The sequence below is a fragment of the Rhinichthys klamathensis genome, unplaced genomic scaffold (genome assembly GCF_029890125.1).
Source record: "Rhinichthys klamathensis goyatoka isolate OS25496 unplaced genomic scaffold, OSU_Roscu_1.1 h1tg000469l_1, whole genome shotgun sequence".
Classification (NCBI taxonomy): domain Eukaryota; kingdom Metazoa; phylum Chordata; class Actinopteri; order Cypriniformes; family Leuciscidae; genus Rhinichthys; species Rhinichthys klamathensis.
This window is the reverse complement of record NW_026606958.1, coordinates 219532-240229: the sequence shown is the minus strand read 5'-3', so window position 1 is coordinate 240229 and position 20698 is coordinate 219532. Positions and strand designations below refer to the sequence as shown.

The 20698-nt window shown below is 38.0% G+C and overlaps 2 protein-coding genes across 2 annotated transcripts; both read right to left on the bottom strand.

The window, feature by feature from the left end:
- Positions 1-281: 281 nt before the first annotated feature.
- si:dkey-22i16.9 (uncharacterized) lies at positions 282-2239 on the bottom strand. Its single transcript, XM_056236854.1, has 5 exons — positions 2124-2239; positions 1491-1808; positions 1049-1369; positions 680-955; positions 282-580 (listed from the first exon to the last, which is right to left on the bottom strand). Exons 1-5 carry the CDS (start codon positions 2218-2220, stop codon positions 282-284), a joined length of 1311 nt encoding a protein of 436 aa, XP_056092829.1. The 5' UTR covers positions 2221-2239.
- A 12082-nt stretch (positions 2240-14321) lies between these two features.
- zgc:66472 (uncharacterized protein LOC327494 homolog) lies at positions 14322-19486 on the bottom strand. Its single transcript, XM_056236853.1, is given in 6 exon segments — positions 14322-15113; positions 16116-16159; positions 16263-16330; positions 16460-17518; positions 18965-19276; positions 19279-19486. Coding segments are annotated over 6 exon segments (1668 nt in total). The 5' UTR covers positions 19376-19486; the 3' UTR covers positions 14322-15025.
- Positions 19487-20698: the final 1212 nt, after the last annotated feature.

Sequence of the window (20698 nt, the reverse complement as noted above, 5' to 3'; positions counted from 1 at the left end):
AACCCCAGCTGCTCCTGACGAGCTGGATGGCGCCTTGTATGGCAGACATGGGTGAATGTGAGGCAAATGTAAAGCGATTTGGTGGCCATTGGGTCTGTGAAAGTGCTATATAAATGCAGTCCACTTACCATTTCTCTTTGTGTTTCACATATTGTTCAATGGCACAGTTATGCAATTACCCCAAGAGTACCCTAAAAATAATGCCATCTTTCTCATAGCACACAGTATAGCAGAAGAACTATACTTTTTCCTTAAAGTATCCTACACTGTTTCTCCTAGTCTTATTCCAGAGGTAATATAGATTCCTCCTCTTCAGTGTTGTCCTGCTTCTCAGGGGTCACCCTCATAGGCATGGTCTCCTCTACAGGTGTGTGTGCAGAAACGTCAGACTCCTCTGGAATATTTGGGCTAGTTTCTTCTTGTGACAATCCGATGCATGCAGGCTCTCTGAGTGGCTCTGTAACCCCAGTATACTCATTTGCATTTGCTTGTGACTTTCTATGACACCAATAGAACAGACAACAACTGAGAAAAAAAGCCAGTACAGACGGAGCTACGTAGTAATATCTCTGGGTCACACCTGTGGACGACAGAAAAGAGAATGCAAAAAGCTTAGCAAAAATCTCTTTTTTTTTTATGATAAAACTTTTAAAAAACTTTTTAAACATTTTAAACTTACCCTCCACAGTGACGGTGTTGATACTAATGACTTCACCCATTTTGTCTTTCACAGTAAACGTCCCTGTATCAGAAGATGTCAACATGCCCACCACAAGGGAGTAATTCACGACAGATACTCTGTTAGTGTATTCAGGTGAACACGCAGCATCGTTTCCGCTCACACTGCAAACCCGGGTCTCAGTTGAACTAGTGAAAGTTACCGTCACGGGGTCTGAGCCGAACAGGTCAAGGGTGAGATTGTCGCCAAACTTCTTTGCACAGAACTTTTGATGAGCTGAAGAAAAAAAATTGCACATTTTAATAAAATAAGCCCTTTTCTGTAGAAAAAGAAACACTAAAAAAAAAAAAAAAAGTAACATTCAACAACCTATAACATTAAGAGTGACAGCACCAGGATGCCCATGTTCCTCTTCTGTATTGTGATAACACCGATATAATCCCTTATCTGCCGTGGTGACCCAGAATATGGTAAGCGATAGATCTCCGTCCTTATAATGATCTAGTGAAACTGTTGCCCTGCCTGAAAAACTTAAACCATGATTTGTAATTCCTTTTTGAACTTGTAACACAGTTTGGTCATCTTTTTTCCAAAAGACGTTCACAGCATCATCAGTGATCCGTTTCTCTGTACGTGCGTAGCAGGGTAGTGTGATGTTGCTTCCAAATGTGGCATTCACAGTAGTGGGGACTAAACAATAAAAAGACACAAAACAAAGCATAATATCACATTGAGCAGTGGCAAGCAAACTAGGATGGTAAATTTCCAATTATATAAATGATCTTATACCATGCTTAACTAATAAACTTACCAAACACTTCCAAGTGAAATCTACAAAGAAACTTTGAATCACACAAGACCATGTACCAGCCTTCATCATTGAACAGAACATGATACAGTTTTAGAGACGGGTTTCCAGCCTTGAACTTTTCAGAGATGCTTACTCTGTTCATAAAGCGATCTCCTTCTGTGCAAGTCCCTCGCACACATTGCAAGACATCCAACTTTTCATTTTTTGTTTTAAATTCCCATAAAAGATTGCCATTACATGTCTCGTTACAAGGGATAATCGCAGTATCCCCAACTTTCACCGCATCAGGGACTTCTCCACCCAGAATGGGAGCTATAGCTGGGGAAAACAGAATAAAAAATTCTATTTTAGATTGACAATTTCATTATAAAAAACAAACAAACAAACAAAAAAGCTAGTTTAAATGGCAACTAATTAAAACACTATAATGTGTAGGGAAGTGACAGGCTTTTGCAATGACAAAGTGATGAGCGATAGACGATAGTAACCATTGATGATGCAATGCAACAAAGTTGAACAGAGCTCAATATGCAGCTAAATGTGTGGACAGACCACATTGTTTATTTAAAAACTTACCAACAAGAGAAATCACAATATATTATTTCACTAAACGAATAGAAATTAGCATCGTACCAAAGAGTAATAGAAGACAATAACTGTGGATCCCTGATGGGTTCCTGGCTGGTGCATGACAAAATGGCATCATAGTTTGACTCTTAAACTGGAGCATTTACGAGGGAAAACAAGAATAAGACTTAAATATAGCTGCAAGCAGCAACACGGGGCCAAGCCCTGCAAGGCACCGCAATTAGAACAATTACAGCAAAGTTCAAAGGCTTGGCACCACAATTAGAACAAGTACAGCAAAGTTCAAAGGCTTGGCACCGCAAGCAGAACAAGTACTGCAAACTGCAAGTACAGCAAGCTGCAAGTACAGCAAGTACAGCAAGCACAGCAAGTACAGCAAGTACAAGTACAGCAAGTACAGCAAGCACAGCAAGTACAGCAAGTACTGCAAGTACAGCAGCGCATCAAGCATTTAAGCACCAATAGCAGTGCAGAGCCGCAAGAACAAAAACAGCACAAATTGAATATACATGTAAATGAAGCACAGCGAGCATTTAAGCACCAACAGCAGAGCAGAGCTGGAAGGAATTGAAATGACAACTTTATAGTCATCCCATATGGGACTCGAACCCACGACCAGAATGGTTCGGGATTCGAGATGCATGGTTTAGCTGATTGCGCCACTCAGAGGACGTGAATTTCAAGACAGCAGAGGAGAGGGTTCAGTGTGAGAATGAGTTCACAAAAAAGTTCCATGACATGTTAACCAGATTAGCATGCTAAGCTAGCTTAATGCTAATTTAGCTTATGACGTGGTACATCCAATCCTGGCAAAATAGATATCATCGGATTCGACATCATGCAAGGAATCGATAGACACCAATTTTATGATTTTGTGACAAACTGTTCACAAGTTACAGCCTCTGAACCAATGTTGGGTCGAACTTGTTACATTTGCGACATCATAACTTTTTTTTTTCCAGTATAGCAAAAAAATCGGGAACAGTACTTCTGTGCGGCTCGGTCCGAAGATCATTTGAGCAAATTTTGGACAATTTTGGACAAATTTTGAAGGAGGAGTAGCGAAAAAACTGTTTTACATTCGCTCCAATATGGCGGCCAGTCACATTGTTGGAAAATAGCATATGAGATATCGTTGAAATCGGCATAAGCCAAGGAATATATTGACATAAATAAATCAAATTTCAAGCAATGATAGCAAAAGTTATAAGCGTTTTTTCAAAAAACAATGATATCTCTGGAACACTAGGTGGCGCTGTGATCAAACTTCTCATGTACCTTCGGGCCATGCTAATGATGATCCATACCAAATGTGGTGAGGAAATTTCAAATAGTTTAAAAGATATTGCAAATTATGACAAAATTCAAAATGGCGGACACGGGGTACATCCCATCATGGCAAAATTGATATCCACGGATTCGGCATGATGCAAGGAATCCATAGATACCACAATTATGAATTTCTGACAAACTGTTCAAAAGTAATTGGCCAAAATAGCAATTTGTCATATCTCATGACCCGTAGGTGGCGCTATTCCCAACTTTGGCATGGGACCTCAGAACATGCTTCCGATGAAGTGTACCAATTTTCGTTTCGATTGATCAAACTTTGGCCGAGATACAGCCTCTTAGCCAATTTTGGGTGGACCTTGTTAAGTTTGCGACATTATAACTTTTTTTTTCCAGTATAACAAAAAAATCGGGAACAGTACTTTTATGCGGCTCAGTCTGAAGATCATTTGAGTGCATGTTTGGAGAAAATTGGACAAAATTTGAAGGAGGAGTAGCGAAATAACTGAATACTGTACATTTCAAAATGGCCACTACTGTAATGGGCGGGGTCTTAATGTAAGGTATTGGTTGTGATCAGCATGATGAGTGGAATCAGGTGTACTAAGTTTCATGTCTCTAGATCAAAGGGTTCAAAAGTTATAACCATTTCAATGTTGAATTTTTGAACTGGTGGTGGCGCTATAGAGTTGGTCCTAGAGGGTCAAAAATTGGTCCAATTACTATTCATTAGCATCACTACAAGTGTGCCAAATTTCATCATTTTCCTATGTACGGTTCATAGGGCTGCCATAGACTTCCATTTGCGGAAGAAGAAGAAGAAGAATAATAATAAGAAAACCAACAGATACAATAGGTGCCTCTGCACCTTCGGTGCTTGGCCCCTAATTTAGACAAAATAATTTGTTTTACAAATACTAGTGATGTTACGTATGACACTGAAGCTCCGATGTGGGTATAGCAAATGCGACGCAATTTCTGAAGCCCCGTATCGGGGTGTGTATCTATGTTTGGTTGGTTTGTATTGGTTTCCCAGAGTCACGTGATCGATGACAAACGAAGCCTCACATTCTGTCCAATCAAGTGCGCGTTTCGCTTTGGGTGTCATAAGGCTCGAACCCCAGATTAACGAGTCCTTAGGCTTGTTTGAGATGAGCAAAATCTGCGCAGAACCGATCACCGGTGATCAGCGCGAGATGCATGCCGGTTAGAAATGTGTCCGAGTGCGGTCCGCCTTGCTCTGATGTCATGCTGACGTGAGTCAAAAAAGTCTCGCGACCGCAAGGCGCACGTGTCGGATTCTGCAGTCGCGCGCAGTTGCTCTCCACCGACTGCGCTGATCAAAAGCATGATGGGAAACGACTTGCTGACGACACAGCTTAATGCTCATTGGTTTAAACAACCGTGATGTATTGTTCTCTTTTAAAATGTTTGATTTTAAAACTCTGATATCATGTTTTATGTGTATAGATTATGTGTGGATATCCCCAAACTCTCTGACAGTGCGATCTATGTGATGTAATTTAACACACAAAAAACACACAAAAAAAAACACATAGGCCTATCTGTATTAAAGAAAAAAATGATTCATAAACATATAGGCCTATTTAAAATGGAATTAAATAAGTACTTTGGGTGTCTTGTTCATTATATTTATTTTCATATTCAAGCAACAAAACTTAAAATACATCCATTTATTAGCAACACCGTGCACGAGTGTGAATCCCGTGAATCCCGCGATATCCGCCTTTGATCTCACAGGTGTCAGATCCACTGCGAGAAGAGCGATCTGTCCGGCTTGCCTGCGCTTTTTTCACTCCTCCTCTCACTGCAGCCGCCTACTCTCGACTACATTTCAGGCGAGGCAAGGCGCATCTCAAACAAGCCTCTTGTTGGCTCAGTCTGGTCAAAGAACGTATATTGACAAGAAGTGAAACGTTCCATTGCCACACCAGCGCCCAGCAGCAGCCCTACGCGTCCGCCATTTTGGGGTGAAAGCGACTCGGCAGTCATATATTATACATTATATTTAGTCCAGTGCAGAGGTCATTTTTAGGTTGAAATAAATTAGGTGATTATTTTAACTCACAACAGTTAACGTTATAGCAGTTAAAAAGAAGTTTGCTACTTAACCAGGCTTTTCCCCCCACATAACTTGAGACAGGGAAGTTCAAGGATTTAATTAACGTTATATTACTCTCCATATTAAGTGTGACAGGTAAGAATAAAGTGATCTCAGTTCATAAAGTTATAATAACGTTAGACCGTTTCCCAGGAGGTACACATGTTACATACAAAAATAAGTTATCAATGAAATAAATGAATTCAGCAAATTAATTGTACTAAAATGTAAATGTTGGATAATAAAGATATAACAGCAATAGAATAGCTTTACAGTAATTTTTTTTTTTTTTTTTGCTGTACTATCTTATATTAATGACTGTTAAAGCAAGACTATGTAAACAAAAAAACACAGCCACTGTCCAAAGTGGCCATTAAAGTTAGGATAACGGACACAGCAATGCAGCAGCATCATATTCTATAAGATCATGTTTGTAGCATGATCCAGGGGATTAAAACGTACAAAATATATTTCAGGCCTAGTGGAGTTGGTAACTAATAATAGTAGTAAATGTGTAAAGTTGCATAAAATGGAAATACTCACTAATGCAAGAAAAAACTACCTAAAAAAAAAAACTGTTATCTGTAGTGATCGACCGATATATCGGCCGGCCGATATATCGGGCCGATATTTGCGTTTTTTACGTGTATCGGAATCGGCCGATATGCGGCTGCTGCGTTCGCCGTTAGTTTTTTCCCGGCATTATTTATAGACAGGCGTCCACAGGCAGCTCTGTGCTGCTGGAGACGCTGCAGTTCACGTGCAGACCCTGCACTGTCCCTCCCCCACTAGCAGAGTGCAACCTGCGCTTCAAGATAACGGTAACTTTTAAACTTTCAAAGCATCTTTTAACTGTTTGACTGCTGAAATATTGTCAAACACTTTGAAAATGGAAACACGTTGCTTTATAACTGTTATGTGGTTGCAACTATATAGCTAAGCAAGTTTGTGGGTCCAAATGGAAAACGCGAATGACTCGTCTATAAAACTGCTTGCTTGCCATTGTATTTAGGGAGCTGCAAATAGCTGTAGGCTATCCGTTCAGTATGCATTAGGGCTGTCAATGAATATTCTAAATACGAATATATATTCGAATAGTTTAAAAAAAACTGAATTTTGAAGGTGAAAATTAATATTCGAATGTGGAAAAACACGCCCGCGGTAGCAGACTAACGTTACCACAGCACAGCTCGCTCGGAGCGCTCAGTGTCGGTTCTATGTTCTGTGAAACTTCAATTAATGTATTTGTTTCAATCACTGAATGAAGCCTGCTATATACCTTAAATTGCTTGCACAAAACTCTTGATCAGCACTCAACATTTGTTTGTTGTTGTTCATTTAAACCGGTATGCGCGGAGAGCGTGAGGGTGAGTGCGAGAGAGAGAGAGAGAGAGAGAGTGCGCCTGCGAGTCCGGGCGAGCCAGAGTGAGCTCTGCGGTCTTGGCCATTAGTTGATTTACTCGTTTTTTTTTGTAGTAATACGTTGTCAAATATGTTTAAACTCAAATAAGCTACTTAATACTATTAGTTATGTCTCTTTGTATTAATTTGTCCTGTTATTGACGTAATGCGCGTCATTGACCAAATGCACGACGATATGCTCAAGTATGTTTTTTAGAGGGAATATACAAACGCCATTTGAACAATTTTGACAGCACTAGTATGCGTACGGTAGCTGTTACGAACACTGGTCATAGGATTAAGTAATACCAACGTTGTTCCGTGCTTTTTGCGACCACCTGGCTGAGGTTTGGACGCGTGTGGTGTGTGTCTCCCTCGCCATCGCAGTGATATTAGAGACTAGACATGCTCATTTTATTTTATGTAGACAAATTTAAACCATGGCAGTAAATAGTTCGTTACTTTTAAAATGAAGTACAGTGTGCACTGTGCACTTTATTATGCTGGTTGCTACTGTGTGCAATAGTGTAATTATTTTATTTATGCTTAAATATTTATTTTCAGCAGTGAACTTTTTTTTGTTCTACCTCATGTTTTTAATATTTGTTAAATATTGTTTATCTACTTGTTCTTGTTCTACCTCACATGTTTTTACTATTTGTTAAATATAGATTTTTTTACGTTAAATAAATCTTACTTTTATTAAATTGAGACCTGTAACATTTGTTAACATCATGTCATTTTTATGATGTAAATTGAGGGAGCAAAATGTATCGGCTCCAAATATCGGCTCAAGAAAATCGGCAGCCCGTATCGGTCATCGGCTAAGGCTGATGGGGAAAAAATCGGTATCGGTATCGGCACTAAAAAATCCATATCGGTCGATCCCTAGTTATCTGTGCTGTTGCCACAGACAGTATGGCTGTTGCCCAGTAACTCCCGTTGGAATTTTCACCCCAAAATGGCGGCCGCGCCACCTAGTGGCTGTTACCAGAAAAGCATCGGAGTTTCGCCTCTTGTTCTTCTATACTCTTTGGTCTGGTTGACGGGTTTGTGAGGAGAGTGCTGTACTTGGAAAGTTAATCAATACATTAGGCTACATTTAAATTACCAAAACTACTTTATTCTTTTTTGTTTTTGTTGTGTCATTTTGTTTTTGTAAAATCTTTGCACTTTTGGTGTTTTTTAGGTATTATTATTATTGTTATTTGGGGTTAGTAGGGTGGGCTTAGGGGAGAGGGGATAGGGTGTTGGTGTTTGGTGAAGGATTTGTATTTAGAGCAATGGCAACAACCAAAAAAAGGAAGACTTCCCCTATCTGGGAACATTTTGAGCTTACAGCTTCCAATGTATGTACTCATTTAGAAAAAAAGAAGAGAAATGAAATATTTGTTTATTTATTAATTAAATTTGTACTTATTTTATTGTTGTATTTCATTTCTTACTTTCATATAACTTTTTTCAGAAGGTGAGATGCTTGGTGTGTGACAAAGAGCTGGTGTATGGAAACAGCACATCATCCATGCTAAGGCATTTCAGAGCTTTATGAGACTGTACAGTACAAGCACACAATACAAGCACACAAAGTCGGACTGTTGCTTCATGATTTTTATTCATAATTGTGAATGCATTTTCATGATTTCAATTAATATATGTATATATAACTTCATTAATCATAGCATCTCGCAAACAAATGGTTGATGAGGCACTGGTCAACATGGTCATAAAAGAGTCACAGCCATTTACAGTGGTTGAGGATGAGGGTTTCAGGGGCCTCATCCATGCCCTTGATCCTTCCTATATAATCCCAACCAGACATGTGAGTATAGCACAGGTCGATTTTGATGTATAATATATATAATATATCTTTATTTATAATATAATTTTACTATAAATGTTTTTGGAACTCAAAAAGGCTTTAAAGAAAATGGTGGCTTCAAAATATGCAGAAGAAAAGAGGAAGGCCAAGGCCAACATGGAAAAAGCAACAGCTGTGTCTCTAACATCTGATATGTGGACTTCTATCAACATGGATGCTTATCTTGGAATAACCTGCCATTACATTGATGACAGTTATAAGCTGAATACAGTGTTGTTGGATGTTGAGAAGTTCCCAAACAGGCACACAGCAGAAAATATGGCCCTGGTGAAAAAGAGTGTCATGATGGAGTGGGCAATCACAGACAAAGTGAAGTGCCTTGTCACAGATGCAGCACCAAACATGATTGCTTGTGCAAGAATTCTGCAAGTGAGACATTCAGTTTGCATTGCACATGCACTTAACACCATACTGAAAAAGTCTTCTGATCAGGTACCAGTTCTGTGTGAGATTCGGAACAAAGCTAAAAAAAAGTGGTGACCTATTTTCGAAGCAGCACCTCTGCCAAAGAAATGTTGACCCAGTCACCCAGGTGCAGCAAGAGATGAACAGGCCAGGTCATAAACTGATCAATAAAGTGGAAACACGCTGGAACAGCACTTTTCACATGCTTCAACGGCTGCATGAGGAGAGGCAAACAATATCTGGAGTATGGAGTCGCTCAGCATAATGGCCATGGCAACTCTGCTGGACCCAAGGTTTAAAAAGTTGGGTTTCCTTAACCGACCTAAAATGACAGAGGCTGTCAAACGGCTTAAAGCAGAATGTGGTAATGTCATCAGGGCCGAAGATGAAAGACCATCTACATCATCAAGCACTCAGTCAACAGAAGGACCATCATCAACCCAACAGGCCACACCAAGCTCAAGTATGTATTTATTATTATTTTATTTTTAATTATTGTATTTTTTAATTGTTGACCGTTGATGTGTCTTATATTCAGTCAATGTACATGTACAGTCACTCCCAGTAATTTCCTTTTTCTCCTCACACTTCTGAGGTGGAAACCTTTGGCTTCTGTTGGACAGTGCTGTAGACCAGCACAAACAAAGCTCTAATGACACTTCTGATGCGATCATAGAAGTGGATAAATACCTTACAGAGACAAACATACAAAGAGCTGAAGATCCACTTGAATACTGGAGAATGCAGAAACATGTCTACCCCCATCTACATACATTGGCATTACAGTTTCTTTGTACTCCGGCCTCCTCTGTACCATGTGAAAGAGTGTTCTCGAAGGCTGGGGAACTTCTGTCTAAAAGAGGAGAAATAGACTGAGCAACACTGTGAAACAGCTTTTATTTCTTAATAAAAATAATTAAAAACTTTATCACCTTTCTGTCATTCCTACAGTTACATAGCACTATCACTGCCAAGTGTCATAAGCACATTTAATAACAGATGATCCTATCACACAATGTCCTTATTCACTATGTGTGTGTGTGTATGTAGAGAGAGATAGTAGGCTTATATTAGATCTTATTGAATCATATAAGCCCATTTTATATTTTACTGTCACACTTTAATGGGTAAATTAATTTATTTAATGGACAAATCAAACACAAACGTGTAAGGCTTTTATTTGTACACATAACATTGAAACTATGGAGTGTGTTGTGGTTGCTTCATCTAGCAGAGCTTCTTACACAGGCTTCTGGCTGCTTTATTTAAAATAAGCACCAGATGGCGCTGTTCTCCACACTCTCGAAGCTTTGAATCTTTTCCCGGAAAAGTCGGGGGAAAGCCTCATTGCTTCATGAGGCTTCATTTCCCCATCCCTAGCAGGTAGCCAAGATATGCAGCCTTCAGATTGAGAAGCACCCTACACTGAAGTTAAAGGGATAGTTCACCCAAAAATGAAAATTCCCCCATGATTTACTCACCCTCAAGCCATCCTAGGTGTATATGACTTTCTTCTTTCAGACGAATACAATCAGAGTTATATGAAAAAAATGTCCTGGCTCTTTAAAAAATGTCCTGGCTCTTCCAAGCTTTATAATGGCAGTGAATGACTGTTTCTGTTTTGAAACATCTATCCATGATACAAGTAATCCACACGGCTCTGGGGGGTTAATAAAGGCCTTCTGAATTGAAGCAATGCGTTCGTGTGAGAAAAATATACACATTTAAAACTTTATCGACTAAAATAACTAGCTTCCGGCAGACGGCCGTACACAAGTCGACTTGCGCCAAAAGAATAACACTTGACGATGTATGACGTAGGAGTAGCGTAAGCTTTGAAGCCACTCACGATTCTAACAAACAGGGCTGGCCAACAAACTCAAGCTCCTCTGACATTTCTCTTTAAAAATTCTCATTTTAGACTTCTAATTCGTGACTGGTGTATTGTTTTGCTCTATCCTCTGTGCTTCCGTGTTCATCAATGCATTGTGCCTCAAGGTCAAGGGTTACTTTTTCGCCTTAAATCGATGCGTACGGCCATCTGTTGGAAGTTATTTTAGTTGATCAAGTTTTAAATATGACAATTTTCCTACATGAACGCTTCGTTTCGCTTCAGAAGGCCTTTATTAACCCCCGAAGCCGTGTGGAGAACGTTTATGATGGATTGATGTACTTTTATTGACTTTAAAACAGAAACAGCCATTGACTCCCATAATAAAGCTTGGAAGAGCCAGGACATTTTTTTATATAACTCTGATTGTATCCGTCTGAAAGAAGAAAGTCATATACACCTTGGCTTGAGGGTGAGCAAATCATGGGCTAATTTAAACTTTTGGGCGAACTATCCCTTTAACTCAAACCCCCTTTGAGGCCTTTTTTATGGATTTATGGAGAGGCTTTTCTACACTGAATAAACCACTTTTGTGAAGTATTAATTGACAGCCTAGTATCAGCTGAAAAAGAAACAGTTTGATAAGCACTGATCTAAAATAATATGGTCCTTACACTGACTGCTATCATTCAATTAAAAAACACCACATGCATGATACTGTTATAAGGAAGACATAAAGACCAAATATCTTACATCCTTTTTTTGTTGTTGATTTATTAAGAATTGAGGCCAACCTGGACATTAAGATCGCAAGTGAAAGCAGACAAAGATAGTTTTACAAGATTACAACATAGTAGATTTTGTTTATTTAAAAAATTCCAAGTAAATTGATTTGTACTCCCCAAATCAATGGGGGGTTGATGGGGTAAATGGCTATGGAATTATTTTTCAATGTTGTAGATTTTTTTTTGTTCTGGTCTTCACATGCACCACAGAAACCGCCAGTAGCATTCCCAGTAGGCCAGAACACAACACTGCTGCAAATACTTGGTAATGCAGAGAGAGCCCATTAAGACCTCCGGACAAATCTGTTTTTTTTTTTGGGGGGGGGGGGGGGGGGGATAAAGTGAATAAGTAATAAACAAGAGCTTATCTTGAGGGTTGGGAAAGAATTTTGCTCACAAAATCAATTTTATGTACAAGTGAGTGTTTCCAAATATATAGAAAAGCAGCACTTTTTCTCTTACCTTTTACATGATCAAAGGGTTTTTCTTTTCTTTGTTGGTTTGCTAAAAACAACATATAAAAGGTGAGCAGGAAAAAGCACACTAATAATTATCTCAAGAAATCCAATGCACTCGCTTACTGTATAGTTGCACTCCTTTGTCAAAAGCCAAGTGTTTTTGATATAATGTCGCACAGTGGTATGTGGAAAGGTCGCTAGTGGAGATTTGGGAAATTCTTAGTCCAGTGATCTGCTCCTCCATAAAACCTTCAAAACGACTTTCATTATAGTTCCAGACAACAGACAGTTCTCCATTATGTTTTAGACTTGTGACCATCAGAGCCATTGGCCGCCCCTCACTCATCTTCAGCCAGTGGATGTCATTGTAGAAAGAGATGTTACACTTTAATACCACTGTGTCTCCAAGGTTAACTTCTTTCAATTGTACTGCTTCCAAACGGTTTAGGGGGAGAATTATGAGAACTGACAGAAAGAAAAGATAATCATGAAGCAACACAATTGTTGCTATACATTTTGTCCACTCAATGTAAAATTGATGATTACTTAATCCATTTGTGTTGGGACTACATTAATGTTTTTGTTTTGTTTTTTTGCATAAACTGAAATGAATTGTTAGTTCTCAACATTTTCAGAGAGTAAATGTTGAAATTGTGTTATTTTATGTGTTTTTAATGTTTAATGTTCAGTTATGTTTGACATTTAAAATGGTTTCTTTTATGTTGACGTTTTTGGGGTTTCCACAGTGCTGAAGAGAAGAGCTTATGGTTTGGTTGTGGGTATAAAGACCATATTGTACATTGCTTCATTTTATCAGCAATATACTGCCTGTGCCAGAGTAGAAACAAGTTACTCCCTTGCACTGTGTTAACTACAGAAAGTCTTTCTAAAACATAAATTGTCAGGCACTAACAGGACTTTTCCATTTACTCAAAATCACAGACTTGGATATATTGGAATCTTCTTAATATAACTGAGCTGTTTTAACTAAAAACCATTGACTAAGTTATACTAAAAACATATGTATAATGCACACAAAACTTTTGTGTAACCAAAAAAAGTATAATCAAAAAGCCTCTTTCCCTGTAACAGATACACTGAAATTGCGTGATAGCACTTATTTTATGAAGTTTATTTTAAATCAGTTTTTTTTATAAAGACATTTAATTAAAAATCGTACCTGTTATTAAGCATGATAACACCATTGTTGTCAGTCAAGGGTTTGCTTGATTTCTGAAAGACCGCAAGATTTCCAGTCAAAGGAAGTAAAACCGTTCTCTGCCCACTCCAAGTGTCCGAGGGTTTTTTTATGTTTCCATCAGTGTTGTTATTGGTATAGTCTCTTAAATACAGTTAAAGGAAAATAGTTGATTTCCTACTAAAAATTATTTAGCTTTTAAAGAAGGCAATTGAAGAAATAATTTTTGTTAAGCAGAAAGCAGTCATTTACTTCTTTAGTTAAACAAAAAACAGTTAATTACTTATTTAGTCAGTGTTAAGATCCTCTTTTACTTGCGATTCAGGTGAAATGACACATTTCTCTGTTTTCCTTCTCACTTTCAGTCAGTTCACTGCTAGCTGCTGTAATGGGATCAGTTCCGCCTGTTCACTGAAGGTTATTTCCGACAATTCAGACACCAACGCCTGTTCTGAGATCAGAATCGATACGCATTGCAACACTCTCTTGCAGCAGGAAGTTGTTTGGCCAAAGGAAATAGGTTTACTCACACAAACATTTTAAGAGTTTCATAGGTGTGAAAGCCACAACCTACCTACATATATGTTCAGAAATAGGGACAAACAGAAAAAAATTCGAAAACATTATCGATCAACATTTTAGCACCGTATTTTAGCATTGCTTTTTGAAGTCAGTTCATGTATATATTTACAATGCTGATTCTGCTTGGCAGCTTTTCCCGTTTATGAATGTTAGTTTTTACTATTGTTACTATAAACATATCTCCTCTTCTATGACAATTTTTTTTTCGTCCAGAGCACAGAAACATATAGATAGAGAAATCTGACAGAAAATAGTGGCATGTCATGGATGGGTGAAATTACAGAGCCTTGCAGGTTTAAAAATGGTTTATTCAATTTAGTGGGTGTTTCAATACATCTACCACTTTATTTTGCCAGCCTGCAACAACTGTTTCAAAAACCAAACAAATGGCCACATTATAATTCTTTAGTATATCAAGAAGTCCAAAGCAGGTAGAGGCATTCCTCATTAACTGGATAGGCCTAATAAACTGACATTTAGTGTTAAAGAATCCAACCTAATAAACTGATATTTAGTGTTAAAGACACGAATCCACAACTATTTTAGTCAATTAATAGCATTTTAAAATCTGACTGCTGGGTATAAAAAGAATCCATCAATAAAAGGCTCACCACAAACATCTAAAACACTCGCAACACCTAACAAAAGGAACCAATCTTAACCATGGATTGCAGAGAGGTAAATATAAACATTCAACACTCAAATACATCTGAAGTCTAACTAAATAATTATACAATATGACAAGTTATACAGCAAAGATTTTGATCTCAGGCACTTAAGACCATGTATTAAATGTAATGTTACCTATTTAACTTCACTACTCATTTATCTAGGGTAACTGTGTGGAACTGGTTACAACCATAGTATATTGCAGGAAAAACATGGCATGGAGAGAAAACATTCATTAAATTAACTGCATTGTAAAGCACACATGCTTAGTGTAAACAGAGAACTTCATAAAAGCATACTGAACGATTTACATCATTTCTGATCCTTCTAGTCTTTCTTTGGCTCTTCATTCTTGTCATCCAAATAGCCTGGAAAGCTTTCAGCTGGTTCCCACGTGTTCTGAAACTTTGCCCCACTGAGAAAAGTAAATAAATTAAATTTCAGGGATTTAAAAAAATAAAATAAAAAAAAGTTTAAACCCGTCTGCAATCCAAATTAATTTATTTTAAATAATTAACTGAGTTTAGCTTTGGGAGCTGCCACCACACAAAAGTGTCTAAATTAAAGGGGTCATTATAATGGAAAAGTAAATGAGTTTGTCTTTAAGGCCTTATTAACCCCCCCGGAGCCGTATGGATTACTTTTATGATGGATTAATGCACTTTATTTGGGCTTCAAAAATCTCGTCCTCCTTTCACCACCATTATAAAGCTTGGAAGAGCCATGACATTTTATGATACATCTCCGATTGTGTTCGTCTGAAATACGAAAGCCATATACACCTAGGATGGCTTGACGATGAGTAAATCATGGTGTAATTTTCATTGTTGGGTAAACTGTCCCTTTAATGCTATAACTAACATTAACAAAGTAAGTTAATAAAAATACAGTTGTTCATTGTTTGTTCATGTTAGTTCACAGTACATTAACTAATGTTAACAAATAAAACTATATATTTTAATAATGTATTAGTAAATGTTGTTGAAGTTAACATTACCTAAAGTTCATTCTTAGTCCATGTTAACTAATGTTATGTCCATGTTATGTTAACTTTGGGGCAGTTGTGGCATAATGAGCCTGAAACTGAGATGCCCTTGAGCAAGGCACCTAACCCACAATCGCTCCCTGGCGACGCAACAAAAATGGCTGCCAAGTGCTCCGGGTGTGTGTTCATGGTGTGTATTCACTACTCACTGTGTACTTGGAAGGGGGAAATGCAGAGCACCATACTTGGCTACACATCACACCACTTTCACTAATGTAGTTAACTAAAGTTCACTAATGCAGCCTCATTGTTAGGACGTGTTACCTATATATCATTATCAACTCCAGTGACAATTTTACTTACACTTTCATGAACAGAACTAGGTTAAGCTGAATGCTACTGGTGGTGTGATATCAGATGAGGAAGACTTACCACAATGTGCAAGGCATCCACTTGACCCGAACTTCATTTCTTCCCTTTAAAAATTAAATGGATGTCAGATTAAAGCATGATGACATTTTTCTTTACAAAATGATTTAAGGGCTCATGGGATGATGCATAAAAGCACTTTATTCCTACCTTATTGTTTCTCCATCTCAGAATATTTTCAACAGGAAACACGCCATTGTATGCATCATGAGAACAATCTACAGAAAAAAACATCAGCAATGAGAATTTAATTAACACATAAATCTGCACGAGAATACTAATAAAACAGTGAATCCACTCAAGTTTTGTATGTCGTTCAATCAACATGTTCTATTTTGTAATATTACCTGCCATTTTCCGCTTTCGCGGCGGAGTACAGAGTCCGGACTCATCACTTGCACTGGGATTTTTTCCGTCATCTGTTACTTTTTCAGTGTCATGTGCAGTTGCTGACTCCAATTCATTTGCATCTTCACTAATCTGAATTTGGCAAGAGGCAGATGACATGACGGCATATACTTTCCTGACACTTGACTGTCCAACACCTGAATCCGACATGTTTCCTGGTCTTAAATCTGGGGTTTCTGCGACACTTTGGGGTGATAGTTGTGACGTGCTGGTCTCGGGTACGTTCGCCGTCGTGGATCCTGCACCGCGTTTGCATGCAGATCCAGGTGTTGTGCCTGCAGAAGCCGGATTCGGTTCACTCAAAAGATTCTGTTTTGAAGAGGTATTTCGCAAGGGAGAGCTATTTGAGGACAAAGCAGCCTCCAGCTGGGAGTCTGAGATTCTTTCGAGACGAATCTCGAACCTCTTAGCCTTAATTTCATTGGGAACAATAAGGTTGGTGTGGATCCTCTTGTGCACGGTCCAAGCACACTGAGTGGCAAACATTTGCTCACACTGACTGCATCTGAACTGCGGTTGAACTTCCTGACTGTGTGCGGTCAGCCCCTGAAGGGTAGTGAACGTCTGCCCACACCTGTTGCAATTCTGAGGCATTGAGCATTTGTGACTCTTGAACAGGAGGTCCGTTTTAAATCTTCTCTCACATTTACGACAGATATACACACTAGGGACCAGGTGCTGGGCTCTAGAGGGGTTATCGCACTCATCCGATGAACAACACAGACATTGTCTCTGCATGCTGAGGTGCTGTCGGTCTCGAAGACCACGACCAACACTAATTTCATTTGCGTGATTCTGCTTTTTGATTATTTTTCTTTTTTTGAATTTTTCCGATGTGGGCTGTGATGTTGTCTTGCTTGATGATGCTTTCTCTCCCTTCGCTTGTGACACCTTGGTGGGACAAACTGTTTTCGGTTTTACCACAAGCTGTTTGCATTTAGTCTCTTGCAACGTTTCAGCAGTTGCACAGCTTTTCTGAACCTTATGGCCTGATGAAGCTACAACAACAAAAAAAGCAATAATTAGAATTGCTAAAATTTGATTAGTTTTGTTTATATATTTAAATTTATTTTTATTTCAGTTTTAGTACTTTTAGTGCTTCAACTTAAATTTTCAATTGGTTGCCAATGCCAACGCAACATTTCTACGTTTTTAAAAAATATATATTATCTATATTTTATTTCAATTAACAAAAAATATATTTTTGTATTAGTTTGAGTTAACAATACCAACACTGTTTTATACGCCAGATTATGTTAATCAAAACTTAATTGAAAAAATGCTTTAAAAATTAGGGCTGGGTATTGACACAAATTTCACGATTTGATTTTGATTTTCAATTCTATCCCGATATTGATTACATTCTATATCAATTCATATCAGGTACAGTACAGTACATGGCAAAGTTATTCAAGGAAAAAAAAACAACTGTAAACTATACAGGGAGTCAGTTGGTACACTACTATAATCTTTAACTGATTTGTACACAATTGAATTACACACAAGGGAGTTTAGTAAATTTTATTCAGTTTTTATAGTAACGTTATAATTACATGATTATGTTTCTAATCTAATTAGTTTTTTGAAATATAAACATTTAAATGGTGGCCGTCATAAAAACTTTTTTGAAGAACAATACAATTTTTTTTTTAATTTTCATTATTCACATATTTAGCAAAATGCTTCTCTCTAGAGTTCATTTTCTAGTTGACTAATGAGCCTATGGTCATTGAATGGCTTTTCTGAGGTAAATATAACAATACGCAGACATCCCCCCTGCACTCATTTCCGGGAGGTAGCGCTCACGACTCCATAAAAATAAAAATAAATTAATGATATTATATTATTCGTTCGCCTAAGCCGCTTAAGCCACAACACGGGTTCGTTCATTTAATAGTATGCTTTTTTTTTTGCGCTAAAAGTGATGTAGGCTAGAGTGTCACGAAATAAGAGGTGAGGGTCTTGACGAAATCAGAACGCAAGTGGTCACAGGAGACACATTTGAAACGCATGTTAGCACCAGGTGTAAACGGTAATGCGTCTTTGGCTGACCACTTATAATCAGATCACTGAAAACACATCTTAATACCAGGTGGAAACAGGGCTTTATCTCTTTGTTGGATGAGAGACGCTACAAAGCTTTGATCAGTCATAAACTGAAAACAGCATAGACTAGCGGTTCATAAAAATGAGAATCTTGAATGACATTTTTTTCCTGTTTAAAATACTAATAAAGATCACCACAAAATGTTTTCACTTTAACTCATCTTAGTGACTAGTGATATTTTTAAGAACAAACTTGAGAAAAGAAACCTTACAGAACGCTGTACAGTTCTTTATTTTCACTTTTTTATATAGTATTCATTTGTATTTTGTAGTGGAACTTTTCTGTAATTTGTTTATTGCTGCAAAAAGTTCAAGTTCATTAACTTAAAAATGAGTACCTGGTTTGATTGTCTTTGGTCCACTGGCTTTAGCATTCCCCAGACTGACACCTCTCTTCCCAACTGAGACATTATCTGCTCTTTCTTCAGGTCCCTGTAACAGAATAAAACTGTAATGTTTATTATCAAAGGAGCCTAAATGATTCAAATGATTCTCACGTGACACTTCCATCTCGTCATCTTCTCTTTTAAAGTCACCCCTCTGAGCCCTGAAGATGGCGTCTGTCTTTTGCTGCTCACATTCCTCCAAATGCTGTTTCAACAAGTCGATCTCCCTCCAGCTCCGGGTGATCTCCACTCTGGTCTCCAGCGCACTTTGCTAAATATTTTGACTATCTCTGAGGTTGTCGTCACCATGAGTCCTTCTATCAGAGTCCTGAACTTGGCTGATAAGGGATCTTCCACTTCCATTGTGTGTGGCTGGCTGGTGGTGGATTTCTTACACAGAGAGGGCAGACTTACTGCCAGCTTCCCAAAACCCTTCTATTGTGCAACTATACAGAGTAAAGTTGAGAAACAGCTGTCCAGGTTCAGGTTACCTTTCAACAGAGGAGATATATACAGATATAGAAGTTGTTTATGCCAGTAACAGATACTAAATGTTCCTGTGTGACCTCTACTGATTTTAGTGTTATTTAATATTATCTGGCTGCCTTCATTTTGACAATCTTGGAAGCATCAAACAAACCATTTTTTGCACAATATGCCATTTTGTATGTCAAAGTGTGTATGAATTCAGAGCTTTCATAACATATACCATAAAAAATACCAGCTATTACTCAAAATATTCTATTATAAGTAGTGTTTAGAGGTAAACTTAATGTTAAAGGGATAGTCCACACGAAACTCTTTGGTTACCCAACATTCTTCAAAATATCTTTTGTGTTATGCAGAAAAAAGCAAGCCCTACAAGCTTGGAACGACATGAGGGTGAGGACATAAAAAGTATATATTTAATAAATCACATATAGTTTAAAATATTTACAGAGATTTAGCGACAAAATAAGTTTTTGTATCGCGTTTAGATGCTTCTGTTTCTTTACTTCTTATTGCAGAGTGCCTATGTAATAATTTGATGGTTTCAGTTGGACATGACCTGTAATGTGGGGGGAAAAACGTGGACTGGGGCATTTCTCGCGTTTAAAGGGACAGGTCTGCTAAAGCAAGCAAGCTAATGACGAGAAAAACTGATTTCTCTCAAAAAGTTACCTAAGAAAAAGATTCATTCGGGTCAAATATCTCACGCTCTCTGTAAGCTAACCAAGATAAAGTGGTGACGATCTTTTCATTAATAACTTTCACCGTTACAAGAAAAGCTGCATGCTCTCTTCACCTCATCAACAGTATGAAGCGGGAATCATGTAATCATGCAAATTCTGGAAACGAAAACCACAAGTAAAACATGTATATTCTCAATGCTCCATAAGAGAGCAACTTACCTTTGATAAAAATCCAAGATTTTGCCCGAGACAGACCCTCTGACTCCCACAGTCGCTGCGTGGAATGTGAAGCGTAACCGCATAACGGGCCGACGGGAAACAAACATCGATGGGAGCTGATTCCACAAAATCCCGGACAAATTCATTTTTACCTTTATTATATGTGGCATGTGTCGAAACAAACCTTTTGGTTAATGTAGACAAAAATAGAATCAATAAAGCAACCCATTTGAGTACGTAGGAAAATAGGTAAACTTGTGTAAAAAAAAAAAAAAAAAAACATTTCTATGCAATT